Below are 17,322 nucleotides of genomic sequence, written 5' to 3'. Positions count from 1 at the left end.
AAGGCAAACCTACGTTTCTAGCATTTGTAGACTTAGAGAATGCTTTTGACAATGTTGACTGGAATACTCTCTTTCAAATTCTAAAGGTGGCAGGGATAAAATACAGGGAGCGAAAGGCTATTTACAATTTGTACAGAAACCAGATGGGAGTTATAAGAGTCGAGGGACATGAAAGGGAAGCAGTGGTTGGGAAGGGAGTGAGACAGGGTTGTAGCCTCTCCCCGATGTTATTCAATCTGTATATTGAGCAAGCAGTAAAGGAAACAAAAGAAAAGTTTGGAGTAGGTATTAAAATACAGGAAGAAGAAATAAAAACTTTGAGGTTTGCCGATGACATTGTAATTCTGTCAGAGACAGCAAAGGACTTGGAAGAGCAGTTGAACGGAATGGACAGCATCTTGAAAGGAGGATATAAGATGAACATCAACAAAAACAAAACAAGGATAATGGAATGTAGTCGAATTAAGTTGGGTGATGCTGAGGGAATTAGATTAGGAAATGAGACACTTAAAGTAGTAAAGGAGTTTTGCTATTTGGGGAGCAAAATAACTGATGATGATCAAAGTAGAGAGGATATAAAATGTAGACTGGCAATGGCAAGGAAAGCGTTTATGAAGAAGAGAAATTTGTTAACATCGAGTATAGATTTAAGTGTCAGGAAGTCATTTCTGAAAGTATTTGTATGGAGTGTAGCCATGTATGGAAGTGAAACAAGGACAATAAATAGTTTGGACAAGAAGAGAATAGAAGCTTTCGAAATGTGGTGCTACAGAAGAATGTCGAAGATTAGGTGGGTAGATCACGTAACTAATGAGGAGGTATTGAATAGAATTGGAGAGAAGAGAAGTTTGTGGCACAACTTGACTAGAAGAAGGGATCGGTTGGTAGGACATGTCCTGAGGCATCAAGGGATCACAAAGTTAGCATTGGAGGGCAGCGTGGAGGGTAAATATCATAGAGGAAGACCAAGAGATGAATACACTAAGCAGATTCAGAAGGATGTAGGTTGCAGTAGGTACTGGGAGATGAAAGAGCTTGCACAGGATAGATTAGCATGGAGAGCTGCATCAAACCAGTCTCAGGACTGAAGACCACAACAACAACAACAACTAGGATGTACTATATGTAGGGGCCTATTGCAGTATCTGATGCAGGGTAGTGTACAGATCTAGGACACCAGTTGGACGTGAGACATGCAAAACTGAAGCTCAACAGTTTTCTTTGTAAAAATTGTGATTTGTTCATGCAACAGTAGGTCTATTTCGTATAGAACTGGAAATCCCAGAAAAAAGCATCTGCTTTCATTAAGGTATCAAGCCAGGCTGTAACATATTATGTTACAATCAATCGAGAAAAAAGAAGAAAGAAGTGTAGGAATGCAACAAAATAACGATTTCGGAAGAATTTAACGAGAAAGAAGAAATGGTCATTGTTGTTGACACTGGATCTTGATAAAGGTAAAAGCCCAATTGAGGCCAACAAAACTATCGTCCAGTGCCTAGGGACCGGACAATCTGTCAAAGACAAAATCAAGCACCACATTGCCTGTCTCAAAAGCAGCGAAGTGCCACAGGAAACTCAGTCATTACAAAACAGTGGAATTTTGCCTCTGAGGAATCAATAGAAATCTTGCAACAGCAGCTAAAAGAAATTAGATTGAGGAATCCCTACCGATAGCCTGGAAAACAGCCCATTCCATTCATTGCATTAGGATGGCAGCATGGAAAACATAAACAACTACATAGAAATATCCCTGCTACCAGAAACCTACAAAATTCTCTCACTTGCCATCCTGGAGTGCTTAGAAGCCAAAGTCAAACGTCAAATGTGGAAATACTAAGGAGGTTTCAGCAATCCACCTTACATAAAATGGTATACTTGTGCTATAAGTTACTGGTCTTCTAAGGGGAAAGACAATATTAAAATAATGGTCCACAGTATCAGTAAATATTTTTGCTTTCTTATTAGTATCATCCTCATTGAATGCATCCTTCCATCTAATAAATTCTAAATTTTTGGAATCATTAATTAAAAGCCTGTATGTAGTTTTTGGCTTGTCAGAGGAGAGACAGCAGGACAACTACAATTTTATCAAGATCACCTAGTGATCAAACAACCCAGTCAACATATTTTCAACATTTAATAATGGAGTGAAAGAATTATAAATAAAAATGGTGTCAATAAGGTTACTGGAGATAGCAGTTATTATAGAGGGTTTACTGACAATACCTTCCATATTAAATGTAGCCACAAGGTCTAGTGAATTTAGTAATAAATGGAAAAATTAACAGTTAATAGTTTTGTTTCCTTCTGAACTGTGCACATGCAGGATATGTTCCAGATTTCTTAAAAACTCTGAGAGAGTGCCATCAAGAAATATGTATGCATAAATAATGATTTCTTTATTATGAACATATGATCGCTTTTGTTTAATTTGTGGAAATTAACCCTGTTTTTGACAAGAGGTAGGCAGACACCACCTCTTTTATGTAACTGACTATACCTGTTGCCAGTTGTAAATTTAATAACTTAGAAATTAGCAGTTCTTCAACCTTGATCCATTCCTCACTGATAGGGATCAGATGTACATTACAAATAACAGTTGATCAGAAGACTTCTAATTCAAAAAATTTCTTTCTTACAGACTGAATATTCTGATAGTAAATATTTTTTTAATCATTTGGTTGCTCCATGTTCTTTAGGGGTTTTTCATCAATGCATTTTCTGTTACTGCACTAGGTATGACAATGGTAGTCACTTGAACATCTTTCTTAACATCATGCAAAAGTTTATTAATTTTCTACCTTGACTGTCTGCTAGGAAGAGGATGCCAACCATTTTGTTTATTGATTTCTGCTTTATATTCTGATAAACATTTATATCCATGTCACCAAAACTTTTATGAAGTTCATTGTTTTCTGTGTATTAATTATTACTGTCAGTTGAAGGTGGGACATCGACATTTTTTTCTACAACTGAGACGTATTTTGCAAAATATGATAGCAATTTAGATCCAGAAATCTTACCTCTGTAATTTACCTTCTGACACACAGACATTTTATGCTTTTGTCCTCAATTATGGCACATGATTTGTGAAGCTCCATTCGTAACTTCAGGTTTTCATTTTGTCGATTGATAACACAATTTCTTAAGCCATTCACCAGTTTCTGTAAGCTTCATAAGCACTCATTAAGCTTTGACATTTCACTATCATTATTACTTGAAACATACAGCTAGAACTTTTTCCTGCAGAAACTTTACTCACTATAACATTTACAGCCATTGTGCCAAAGTTATAAAAGAGTTACTGAGTTGGTGCAACAGTTTTATTACATCAGGACACATTTGTCTTCAGTCTGATGAAAAATATAAAGTATTTTCAGTTGTAAAGTTATTATACACCTACATCTATATCTGCACTCTTCAAACTGTTGTATGTTCAGTTGCAGTGGGTACATAATGTACAAGCCGTTAGAAATGTGTACGAGGAATTGAGTTGACATTCAGTGTCAGAGGAAATGAATGACAGTTTTAGACAAAAAAGACACTGTTGGTTGACTTTGTTAATATTGCACATAGAGGTCATAAGACATTGACCTGTTAATTCCAAGAATCTTTGTTGATAAATGCAAATGTGTTTTCTCTTGAGCCATTTATGTTACTAACTAATTTTAATTTCTTAAAACACAATACCTCTTTACACAGCATTACATTCTTTTGATTCTCAATACTGATCATTCTTTTCCAGCTATCGACACATATTACAAACAAGTTATCAATATTCAATATTCCATCAGTCATTCACCATGTCATTGAGTTTGGAAAACTGGCATAGATCAAATGACTGGGAAGGTAATCCTGAGAACAGAGGTCTGAAACTGATGATAACTGATGGTGGATCAACTGCGACTTTAGTGGAACTGTTCTGTAAAGGAGTGGTAAGAAAGTTTTTGTAAAAAATGAAACTATCAGTGCTACAGTATTCTCCTGATTTTGCTTCATCCGGGTATTAAAAAGAAATATGAAGTAATACATTATCATGTGGCTAAACGGAATATGAACTATACCAAACATTTAAGAACTTAATTTTGGCAGATCCATGGATCACTGTTTCACAAAATAATTATATCTTGGGTACCTAATACCCAAGAGGGTATTCCCATAAAGGGGGAAAATACTTTCTTTCTTTAGCATTTCAAAATGTGTTGGTGGGACATATGTTATCTCAGTTGTAAGTTATATACATATGTTCAGTTCTTGTCTTCTCTGATAGGCTTTGCTGCTTTCCTTTACAATAATATCAACTGAGAATTTCATCAGAGTTATATGTGCCAGGGCAGGAAAAATAGTAGGTGAATGTGGATTCTGGGAAAGGATTGAAAGAAGAAACAACCTGGTAGAATTTTGCACAGAGCATGATTTAATCATCGCTAACACTTGATTTAAGAATCATAAAAGAAGGTTGTGTACATGGAAGAGCCCTGGAGACACCAGAAGGTTTCAGTTTGATTATATAATGGTAAGACAGAGATTTAGGAGTCAGATTTTAAATTGTCAGACATTTCCAGGCACAGATGTGTACTCTGACCACAACTTGATGGTTTTGAACTTTTGATTAAAACTTAAGGAATTGGTAAAAGATAGGAAATTATGGAGATGAGACCTGGATAAGTTGAAAGAACCAGAGGTTGTTGAGAGTTTCAGAGGAATTAATAGACAACGGTTGACTAGAACAAAGAACAGGGGAAAGGAACACAGTAGAAGACAAATGGGTAGCTTTAAGAGATGAAATAGCGAATGCAGCAGAGGATCAGATAGTTAAAAAGACAAGGCCTAGTAAAAGTCCTTCAATAACACAGGTGATATTGAATTTAATTGATGAAGGAAGAAAATATAAAAATGCTCCAAATGAAGCAGGTGAAAGGGAGTACAAATGTTTAAAAAATGAGATAGAAAGTGCAAAATGGCTTAGCAGGAATGACTAGAGGACAAATGTAAGGATTTAGAAGATTATTTCACTAGGGGCAAGGTAGATGCCACCTACAGGAAAATTAAAGAAACCTATGGGGAAAAGGGAAGCAGCTGTATGAATATCAAGAGCTCAGATGGGAAACCATTACTAACAAAAGAAGGAAAAACTGAAAGGAGGAAGAAGTATATAAAGGGTCTAAACTAGAAGGCTAGATTATAGAAAGAGAATTGGAGGTAGATGAATATGAGGTGGGAGATATGATAGTACGAGAAGAATTTGATAGAGCTCTGAAAGATATAAGTTGAAACAAGGCCCCGAGAGTTGACAGTATTCCATTAGAGCTCTACTGATAGCCTTGGGAGAGCCAGCCATGACAAAACTCTTCCATCTTCTGTGCTAGATGTATGAGACAGGCAAAATACCCTCAAACTTTAAGAAGAATGTAATAATTCCAGTTCCAAAGAAAACAGTTGCTGACAGGTGTGAAAATTACCAAACCATCAGTTTAACAAGTCATTGTTCCAAAATACTGACATGAATTCCTTACAGAAGAATGGAAAAACTAGTAGAAGCCAACCTCAGCAAAGATCAGTTTCGATTTCAGAGAAATGTTGGAAGACGTGAGGCAATACTGGCCCTATTACTTACCTTAGAAGATAGGTTAAGGAAAGGCAAACCTACATTTATAGCATTTGTAGACTTAGAAAAAGCTTTTGACAGTGTTCATTGGAATATTCTCTTTGAAAATCTTAAGGTAGCAGGGATAAAATACAGGGTGTAAAAGGCTATTTACAACTTGTACAGAAATCAGATGGTAGTTACAATAGTTGAGGGGCATGAAAAGGAAGCAGTGGTCGAGAATGGAATGAGACGAGGTTGTAAAATATCCACAATGTTATTCAATGTGTACATTGAACAAGCAGCAAAGGAAACCAAAGAAAAATTTTGAGTAGGAATTAAAGTTCAGGGAAAAGAAATAAAAACCCTTAGGTTTGCTGATGATGCTGCAATTCTGTCAGAGACAGCAAAGGACTTGGAAGAGCAGTTGAACGCAATTGGACATTGTCTTGAAAGGTGGATATAAGATAACATAAACAAAAGCAACACAAAGATAATTGAGTGTAGTTGAATTAACTCAGGTGATGCTAAGGGAATTAGATTAGGAAGCCAGACACTTAAAAATTAGTAGATGAGTTTTGCTATTTGTGCAGCAAAATAACTGACGATGTTCAAATTACAGAGGATATAAAATGTGGATTGGCAATGGCAAGGAAAGCATTTGCCAAGAAGACAAATGTGTTGACATTGAGTATAGATTTAAGTGTTAGGAAGTCTCTTCTGAAAGTATTTGTGTGGAGTGTAGTCATGTATGGAAGTGAATCATGGACAGTAAACATTTAAGAAGAGAAGAGAAGCTTTTGAAGTATAGTGTGACAGAAGAATGCTGGCAATTAGATGGGTAGATCACACAACTAATGAGGAGGTACTGAACAAAATTGAAGGGACAAGAAATTTGTGGCACAACTTGACCAAAAGAAGGAACTGGTTGATAGGACACATTCTTAGGCCTCAAGGGATCAAGGGATCACCAGTTTAATATTGAAGGGAAGGGAGTGTATTTGGGGGGGGGGGGGGGGGGGGGATCGTAAAGGGAGACCAAGAATGATTACAGCAAGCAGTTCCAGAAAGAGATTAAGAGGCTCAAACAGGATAGAGGAGCATGGAGAGCTACATCAAACAAGTCTTAGGACTGTAGGCCACAACAACAACAACAGGGCAGGTTTCTGTGTAGGTTCTCAGTTCTGACTTTTATGTGTTAGTTTCAAATGAACTATGCAATGCAAATTAACATAGTACTCAAAAAGATAAAAGAAAATCTGTTTAAAGAAAATCAATTAATTACTTTAGGGAAAATATAATTTGCGTTCCCATATATTGTTGTATCTCTGGTGGAATGGCTCAACAGAGAATTAATTCTGTTTCGTTGGTATTATGTATAATAACAATATTAATATAACCAACTTCAAACTCTATGGTAGGACATCAGTGATCTTATTTATTTATTTAGTGTTCCTTATATCCAGGTAAGGAGTCAATCAAAAGGATATGAAATGTGTGAAACTGTTCATAGTTCAAGTAAAACTTACATAAATACAATAAAAGATATATACAATGTAAATAACATATCAGTTAAAGAATCTTATGTATACAATTAACAAAAAATTGTGTTACGCAATCTAAGGATGAGTAACATAAACAGGAAGCAAAGTTAAGCTAAATATTGCAGTAAATAAACACATTAATACCAAAAACCAAATTTGCACATGTCTATTACAGCACTCAAAATAAATTTAATTAAATCTAGTTATAAAAAAAAATCATGAAAGCATGGAAGAGACCTGGAGACACCAGAAGGTTTCAGAATGATTATATCATGGTAAAACAGAGATTTCAGAATCAGATTAAAGTTGTAAAACATTTCCAGGGTCAGATGTGAACTCGGACCACAGTTTATCATTTATGAACCATAGATTAAAACTGAAGAAATTGCAAAAAGTGTAGAAAGTTAAGGAGATGGGACTTTGGTAAGTTGAAGAAACCAGAGGTTGTTGAGAGCTTCTTGGAGCAGTAGGCAATGGTTGACTAAAACAGGGGAAACAAATATAATATAAGAAAATGGGTAGCTTTGAAAAATGAAATAGTGAAGGTGGCAAAAGATCAAATAAGTAAACACACACACACACACACACACACACACACACACACACGTGTGTGTGTTGTGTGTTGTGTGTGTGGTGAGTAGCGACTATTTTTTTCATAATATTGTTGCTTTCCACCCTATATTTTCCATTATTTGATTTGGATATCAGAGGAGATATTGAATCTATTTGATAAAAGCAGAAAATATAAAAATGCAGCAAATGCAGTAGGTAAGAGGGAATACAAACATCTACAAATTCAGATTGACAGGAAGTACAAAACACCCAAGTAGGAATGGTGAGATGACTAATGTAAGGATATAGAAGGATGTCTAACCAGTTCAAAAATTACTGCCTATAAGAAAATTAAAAGAGAACTTTGGATAAAAAAGAGACAGCTGTATAAAAATCGATAGCTCAGATGTAACACCAGTACTAAGCAAAGAAGGGAAAGCTGAAAGGTGGAAGTATAATATAGAGGGGCTGTACAAGGGAAATGAAAATGAAGGCAATGTTATAGAAAGGGAAGAAGTAGTAAATGAAGATGATAAGGGAGATATGATGCTGCAAGAAGAATTTGACAGAGCAATTGAAGATCTAAGTCGAACAAGGCTCCTTTAAGATGACATTCCATCAGGACATAGCTACTCCATATGGTATCCAAGATGTTACGAGACAAACGAAATACCCTCAGACTTGGGGTGTTGATAGATGTGAATATTACCGAACTATTCATTTAATAAGTCATGTTTGCAAAATAAGTACACGAATTGTTTAGAGAAGAATGGGAAAACTTGTAGAAGCCTACCTTTGGGAAGATCAGTTTGGATTCCTGAGAAATGTAGGAACTTGCAAGGTACTACTGACCATATGACTTATCTTAGAAGACAGCTTAAGGAAAGGCTTTTAACAGTGTCGACTAGAATACACTCTTTGAAATGCTGAAGGTAGCAGGTGTAAAATACAGGAAGCAAAAGACTATTTACTACTTATGCAGAAACCAGGCGGCAAGTATTAGAGTAGAGTTGCTTGAAAGTGAAGTTGTGGTTGAGAAGGGAGAGAGACAGGGTTGAAGACCAATGCCAATAGTATTCAATCTGTGCCTTGAATAAGCAGTACAGGAAACCAAAGAAAAATTTGGAGCAGGAATTAAATTTCAGGAAAAAGAAATTAGGTTTACCGATGACATTGCAATTCTGTCAGAGACAGGAAAGACCTTGGAAGGGCAGTTGAATAGAATGGACAGTGTCTTGAAAGGGAAGTATAATATGAGCATCAGCAAAAGCAAAACAAGAGTAAGGGAATGTAACTGAATTAAATTAGGTGATACTGGGGGAATCAGATTAGGAAATAGGATACTAAAAGTAGTGGATGAGTTTTGCTATTTGGGGAGCAAAGTAACTGATGATGGCTGAAATAGAGAAGATATAAAATGTAGTGTCAGTGGCAGGAAAAGTGTTTCTGAAGAAGAGAAATTTGTTAACACTGAATATACAGGGTGTTCATAAATGAATATTGGGTTATAACGGTTTATAATATTCATTATATTAAACTTACAGTTATAAATGAGATGTCAAATGAAAGAGCAACTCACACAGTTTTACCAAGAACTTTATAAATCTTCAATGTGAGCACCATTTGTCACACGACACACATCAAGTCTATAGCCGAGATCTTCCCAAATGTAGATAAGTGTGTCTTCAGTTAATGTAGCAACAGCTGCTTCAATCTGGTTTCTTAATTCAGGGAAGTCTGCTGGTAGCAGAGGCACATGCGCACGATCCTTGATGAAGCCCCAAAGGAAAAAATCGCATGGGGTTAGGTCGGGTGAACGTGGAGGCCATGCAAAGCAAGCCCTGTCATTGGGCCCCTTGCGGCCCATCCAGCGCTTGTGTGCAGTGAAGTTCAACCAGTCACATACTTCACATGCTGAAAAGTTATGCCTCTATATTTTTTTATATGAAAACGCTTAAAACTTCTTTAAATGAAACAAACTTTATTAACATACTACATCTTGATTCTTATGACTAAGTATTGATTTCTCAATGTAGTCACCCTGGCAATGGATACATTCTCCCGGCAACAGCCCAGCGTGTTATAGCATCACTGTAGAACGTTTGACTTTGTTGATGGAGCCACAACCTCACCTCTGCTTGTACTGCTTCATTATTATCATAATGAAGTCCTAAAAGGTGTTCCTTAAGTTATGGAAACAGGTGAAAATCAGATGATGGATGACGGTGAACCTCCGGTATCAGGTTGTTGCAGATTTTGCAGCGCTTGTGTGTTTGTGGTCTGGCATTGTCATGCTGAAAGAAAGGGTGCTGCATGTGTGGATGAACTGTTCGTATTCATGCTTTCAGTTTTCTAAGGGACTGCAGCAAACTGTTTCTTACACACTGACATAGTTACATTATACACGGTCATGCTACATGCTACAGTTTGGAGCCCTCTAGCAGCAGGTGGTTGCAACTTGTGTCAGTGAAGCAGAAAAGTAAACAAACTAATGTGCATGACATGCACAATATTAAGATTGGAACATAAAAATTTGGAGGGATTACTTTTCAGCAGACCCCCATAGATGTAAGTGATAGGAAGTGTTTGCTGAAGGAATTTGTCTGTAGTTTAGCCATGTATGGAAATGAAATGTGGATGATAAACAGTTTAGACAAGAAGAGAATAGAAGCTATTTGAGATGTGGATCTACAGAAGAATGCTGGAGATAAGGTCATTAGATCATGTAACTAGTTAGGGTATACTGAATATAATTGGGGAGAAAAGAAATTTATGTCACAAATTTACTAAAAGGAGGGATTGTTCAATATGACACATTCCGAGACCTCAAAAGAGCACCAATTTAGTATTGGAGGGAAGTGTGAGGGTTAAAACTTGTAGAGGGAGACCAATGAACATAGGGAGCAGATTATGTGGAGATGAAGAGACTTGCCCAGGACAGAGTAGCATAAGAGCCGTATCAAACCAGTCTTCTGACTGAATACCACAACAACATCCTTCTAGCAAACCTATTGAAGGTTTGGGCTATTTGTTATATATTACACAGTAAAGCCATCAGACTGAGAATTCTGATTTCTTTCCATTAAATTTGTCTAATCCTGTTTACCTATTTGGATGGATCTAATTGACATGGTGGCATTTAATGATTAATAAAAATATCACCTATTAACCATTATTAATATGCCTTCCACTTACATAATGGTATCATCTAGCCGTTTTATTACACAGTAGTATTTCAGTGCCATCTTTCTTATTATCTTTATTAAAGAATGGAAAATCCATTATGGAATGTAACAATATTATGAAAATGAAAATGAAAAGGGAAGGTGCTACTCACCATATACTAGAGATGAAACACACACAAGCACGCGCACGCATCCACACACACACACACACACACACACACACACACACAGTCACATGTATGTGAGTTTTGTGTGTGTGTGGGGGGTCTATTTTTGACAAAGGCCTAGTTGGCTGAAAGCGTATTTGTGACAGTCTTTTTGTTGTGCCCATCAGCACCTTCACTCTATGGTGAGTAGCAACTTCCCTTTTTATAATATTGTTACATTCCATCCTGGATTTTCAATTGTTTAATAAATGTGTGTGTGTGGGGAGGGGGGGGGGGGCAAGTGGGTGGCTGTGTCGGTGTGTCGTATATTTTTGACATAGGCCTTGTTGGCCAAAAGTTTATTTGTGAAAGTCTTTTCGATCTGCCTATCTGCAACTCAGCATCTCCGCTATATGGTGAGTAGCAAGTTTCCTTTTCATAATATTGGTACTATCTTTATTCTTTTATCAATAGTCATTAATCTGTCTCATCCTCTGATATCACAGCTCTCCTCACAACTCTGCTGCTGTTCATAGTTTTATCATTTAGTAATAAATCACAGCTACATTTTGTTGCATTATATGTTGCTCTGCATCTTAATTTATACTTAAATATGCCAGTAGCGACAAGGCTTTAGAGAAACTAATGAAAGTAACTATCAGAAGTCTATTTTTCTATTTTAAAATATGTTTTTTTATGCTGTCTTTTAATATAATACTTGTACACTCCTCTTCTTTGTAGATTGAATTTGATTTTGAGATACCTGACCAAATCATTACACTCAACCCAAAGGTTTCAGAAGTGGATGAAGGTTATGCTCGCATAATAGAGGTAATTAAAAAAGTATTTAATTATGGATATGATTTACCATACAGTATAAAATCTCTGGTTTTACATACAAAAGTGGTATGTGTGTTTATACAGTGCATTAATTGTATGAGGAAACCTGGCAGCCCTAAGCATTTACTACAACTTGGCAACCAGTTCTGGCTCATTCTGTAGCCATGCTATAAGTGTGTGCCTAAATGCAAGCATGTCCTGGAGCACAATCTTAACACTTGGAAATGGATTTCAGATACAATTTTTTTTTAGGTTCTTACCCCCTCTTGGGTCAATTTCTGTGGCCATCCATACATATAAAACACTTCTATGATTCACGATAAAGGATGACAGCCAAAAACTTCTATGATTCATACTTGATTGCTGCTCAAGTGCATGAGAACTACGAGTATATCAGATAGGACTAACAGGTACATTGAAAGTATGTAAAGAAGGGTGCCAATATGGGCACAGACTTTTATTAAATGGCAAGAGGATGTAAAAGTGTAACAGAATTCTTTAAAAATTCTTAATTGACAGACAGTCAAAGAAATACGCTGTTCATCTTGCGAGAACCTGCTAGAAAATTTCAAAAACATCTACCCAATGTAATCACTCTTGACTGTTTTGAGCATTTCTTCCCAATTTTTCTTGAAGATACTTCAGCACTGGATCAGAATACAACAAAGAATGTGGGTAGAAATTTGGATGGACAGTACACTGTTCACAACTTGCAAGAAGACTTTGACTAGCGTTAGAAGTGTGTGTGTGTGTGTGTGTGTGTGTGTGTGTGTGTGTGTGTGTGTGAGAGAGAGAGAGAGAGAGAGAGAGAGAGAGAGAGAGAGAGAGAGAGAGAGAGAATATTTAATATTTAGTGCATGAGGGTTAGTCATGAAAAACAAAGTTGTGTAGTTAATTTTTTGTTTGTTTTCTAGTACATGTGTGTATTCACAATAAAACTTAAAATCTATGCACCATAGTACTATAGCAAATCTATGCACCATAGTACTATAGCACCCTGTTAGAAGTGCCAAAATAAAATATTGTAGCTAAGCTCCACATAATCAGTGGGCTGTGCCTTTTTTTTTTTTTTTTTTTTTTTAACAGCATGTTACGGATACTGTGGTGTGAGGATATCAGTGTTTTCAGGACTGCAGATGTATACTTGAAAAAAATTAATTACGTAACTATTTTAAGTGGTAATTAAAACTTTCTGACTACCCCCCATAGAAAAGAGCAAAATCTCAAACGCTAATAGAATGTTTTGGTCCTATATATGTGTACACCAGCCTTGAATCAGTTGCAAATGAGTGGTTGCCTTTTGTAATTTTTGTTCCTTTGTACAAATATATTTGTGGTAGCATGTTAGATGTTTTTAAGTTCATACATGGGCCACAACATCTCATATTGTACAGCAGTGGTACAAAAAGTTTGATCCGGATTGCAAGTGTACTTTTTTAAAGTTCTCACTAACTGACAGCTACCAGATTTGTATGAATAGTTTTTCATAAAATAAATGGGTCTTGTAGTATTACCTCTTCTACACTCCTGGAAATTGAAATAAGAACACCGTGAATTCATTGTCCCAGGAAGGGGAAACTTTATTGACACATTCCTGGGGTCAGATACATCACATGATCACACTGACAGAACCACAGGCACATAGACACAGGCAACAGAGCATGCACAATGTCGGCACTAGTACAGTGTATATCCACCTTTCGCAGCAATGCAGGCTGCTATTCTCCCATGGAGACGATCGTAGAGATGCTGGATGTAGTCCTGTGGAACGGCTTGCCATGCCATTTCCACCTGGCGCCTCAATTGGACCAGCGTTCGTGCTGGACGTGCAGACCGCGTGAGACGACGCTTCATCCAGTCCCAAACATGCTCAATGGGGGACAGATCCGGAGATCTTGCTGGCCAGGGTAGTTGACTTACACCTTCTAGAGCACGTTGGGTGGCACGGGATACATGCGGACGTGCATTGTCCTGTTGGAACAGCAAGTTCCCTTGCCGGTCTAGGAATGGTAGAACGATGGGTTCGATGACGATTTGGATGTACCGTGCACTATTCAGTGTCCCCTCGACGATCACCAGTGGTGTACGGCCAGTGTAGGAGATCGCTCCCCACACCATGATGCCGGGTGTTGGCCCTGTGTGCCTCGGTCGTATGCAGTCCTGATTGTGGCGCTCACCTGCACGGCGCCAAACACGCATACGACCATCATTGGCACCCAGTGCGTCGCTACGGTCCGGTCCCAGGTCGACGGGCACGTGCACCTTCCGCCGACCACTGGCGACAACATCGATGTACTGTGGAGACCTCACGCCCCACGTGTTGAGCAATTCGGCGGTACGTCCACCCGGCCTCCCGCATGCCCACTATACGCCCTCGCTCAAAGTCCGTCAACTGCACATACGGTTCACGTCCACGCTGTCGCGGCATGCTACCAGTGTTAAAGACTGCGATGGAGCTCCGTATGCCACGGCAAACTGGCTGACACTGACGGCGGCGGTGCACAAATGCTGCGCAGCTAGCGCCATTCGACTGCCAACACCGCGGTTCCTGGTGTGTCCGCTGTGCCGTGCGTGTGATCATTGCTTGTACAGCCCTCTCGCAATGTCCGGAGCAAGTATGGTGGGTCTGACACACCGGTGTCAATGTGTTCTTTTTTCCATTTCCAGGAGTGTAATTTAGTGTGCATATATGTTGACAATCACATACTGACTAAACCAGATCATAATGAATCATAAATCTTTGTGTGTGATGCTTCACACACTACCTTCCTACCTTGATTCGATAATGATCCCTTTCGCCAGATGACACTATAGAATATATCATAGGAGGGACTTTTAAGCAATATTCTTCAAACTCAAGTCAGAAATTCAGGGAACTTGATCTGTTGCTTGCATACTTAATTACTTGCTTCAGTTTTTCAACTCACTTTCAAATAAGAATTTCACAATGCACCATAATGTTGTGGCTTTTGATGACTTGTTTATACTTCATTAATTTCCTTATTTAAAATAAGTTGCCACAAATTTCATAAAGACGAGACTATCCAAAGCCCTTACTGCATCTCAAATGAGTTTAGATGCCCACTCTTTTTAAGTAGGTTACTTTGGTACCTAACAGGTATACATTCACTGATGAGCTAAAAAATTGTGTCCACCTGCATAATACTGTGTTGGTCCTATTTTGGAACACAATCCAGTTATGTTTCTGTGTGGCATGGATTCAGAGAGTCCTTCGGAGTTTTCCAGAGGTATGTGGTATCAAATGCTTATGCACATATTACAATATTCTCACAATATTACGGGCCAGAGGTTTATAGATACAGAACTGTTATCCTATGGCATATGAGACGTATTCCACTGGGTTCATATCAAGTAAAACTGGTGGCCAGGACAGAGTGAGTTCACCATCATGCTTCGCAAATCAGTGTAGAATGATTCTGGACTTGTGACATGAACAGCTGTCCTGCTGGAAGATGCCATCACCTGTAAGGTATGAAGGGATGAAGGTGGTTCACAATAATGCTCACATAGTTCACATCTGTCATGGTGCCTTCACTTTCTGCCACAGGTCCCATAGAAGCCTGACTGAATGTCCTCCCTTATCATAATACTGCCTCCACTGGGCTGTGACCATGGCATTGTGGGTGTAACAAGCAGCCATTCACTTGTATATTTACATCTACCCCCATACTCTGTGAACAACAGTGAAGTGCATGGCAGACGGTACTTCCCATTGTACCAGGCTTCTCCATGTTCTATTCACATATGGAGCTGAGGAAGAATGATTGCTTAAACACTTCTGTCTGTGCTGTAATTCAGTAGAATCTTGTCCTTGTTATCCCTGCATGAGAAATACATAGGGAGTTGTAGTACAGTATATTCATAGATTCCCCACAAAAACTGGCTCATGGAGTAGGCTTTCTCAGAATAGTTTGTGTCTATCTTCAGTTGTCTGCCATATTGGTTTATTCAGCAAACTATTACTGTTCATTTTGCCCCCATTGTATACTTTCAATATCCCTGTTATTTGTATTTGGTATGGGTACCACACACATCAGTGATATTCTAGGATTGTAAGCAATCTCCTTTGCAGACAGCTTGTATTTCCCTAGTATTCTACCAGTGAACTAAAGTCTGTTATCTGCTTTAATTATGGATGAGAATATATGATTGTTACATTTCATCTCCCTACACACAGATATTTGTATGAGTTGACCAACTCCATGTGTGACTCATTGATGTTATAGTCTTAGTATGGTATGTTTTCTCCATTTCATGAAGTGCACAGTTTTACATTTCTGAGCATTTAAAGCAAGTTGCCAGTCTTTGCACCACTTAGAAACCTTGTCCAGATATGACTGAATATTTGTGTAGCTTTTTTTAGACAGTATGGACGAAACTGACCTGAATTTCGTAGTGTCATCGTCAGTAGTGCCAGTCTCTATCACTGCAAAGCTGAAAATCTAATTGACCGTGGGGTGGTGTTTGTTCATTAGTGTACATGACAACACATTTTAGATGACATTAACACACGCACTTTATTCTCTTCAAAATTCAGTTATTTGTAATGGTTCTGAGTTTATACTCTACAAACAAATTATTTGTGCAACTCCCCGAACCAAATCCCACAGTGCTTAGCAATCATAGCTCAGTGGCGGAGTCGTATGTTTAATTTTGGTGCAAAACAATGTTCCTATTGATACAAAAATATCATGCTTCTCACTTTGCACAGTTGCTGTTACAGACAATTACACTCTGGTATTTCATTTAAGTGAGTCCATTACATGAATCACTGAGTTCAACAATAGTTTGTAAGCAGCTGGAAATCACCCTAGCTGTTGTCAAATGATTGCCAGCTGTTGCAAATCAGTGTATTGGAAGAGCTCCCGAGAGTTGTGCACCTGTGATATCTGTACCAGAAGTGTCCTCTCTCAAAGATCGTGTCTCATCTGCAGAAAGTAGAAGATCTGTCATTATTCATCCACTTGACTGCGAGTGATGTTCAGTGGTAGATCTAGGCATCCTGTACAGGGTGGACAGGGACCAGGGAGGACTCACGGTGTTGTACCGATCCCTGTAACCAACGAGTTTGAGGTACTGCCTTTCACTGAAACTGAGATTGAGCCAGTGGGACCCACTTCCCCTGTTTTGGGGAAATCTGTTTTTTCAAGTGTCAGGAGGAGGCAAATGAAAAATTGTAGGTGTCTATTAATTAATCATCGGCAGTTCAAATGTATGGCAAATGATGGTACACCTTAGGGAAATGGCAGCAAGGGACAAAAAAGGACACCAAGTACGCTCAGTGTGTATGCCTGGGGGCCTCATTCAGTATTTCAGTATGTTGAAGAGGCTATTCCAGTAACCACGAGGGAACAGGATGCAACCAACTGGAGACTGTGATGCATGTTGGAACAAATGACGCCTGTCGTCTGGTCCCTGAGGTCATTCCAGCGACTGGCATAGAA

At 38.3% G+C, this 17,322-nt stretch overlaps 1 protein-coding gene across 1 annotated transcript in view; it reads left to right on the top strand.

Annotated features, from left to right (window-relative positions):
- The window catches only part of LOC126161840 (general transcription factor 3C polypeptide 1), a 359,490-nt gene that overhangs the window by 274,698 nt on the left and 67,470 nt on the right, over positions 1 to 17,322 (top strand). Inside the window, exons 25-26 of the mRNA XM_049917946.1 lie at positions 3,749 to 3,938; positions 11,759 to 11,848. Coding sequence (XP_049773903.1) covers positions 3,749 to 3,938; positions 11,759 to 11,848 — 280 coding nt within the window. The remainder of the gene's footprint in view (positions 1 to 3,748; positions 3,939 to 11,758; positions 11,849 to 17,322) is intronic.

The sequence above is a fragment of the Schistocerca cancellata genome, chromosome 2 (assembly GCF_023864275.1).
Source record: "Schistocerca cancellata isolate TAMUIC-IGC-003103 chromosome 2, iqSchCanc2.1, whole genome shotgun sequence".
Lineage (NCBI taxonomy): Eukaryota > Metazoa > Arthropoda > Insecta > Orthoptera > Acrididae > Schistocerca > Schistocerca cancellata.
Note: the sequence above shows the minus strand (reverse complement) of the source record. Positions and strands in the feature narration are given on the sequence as shown.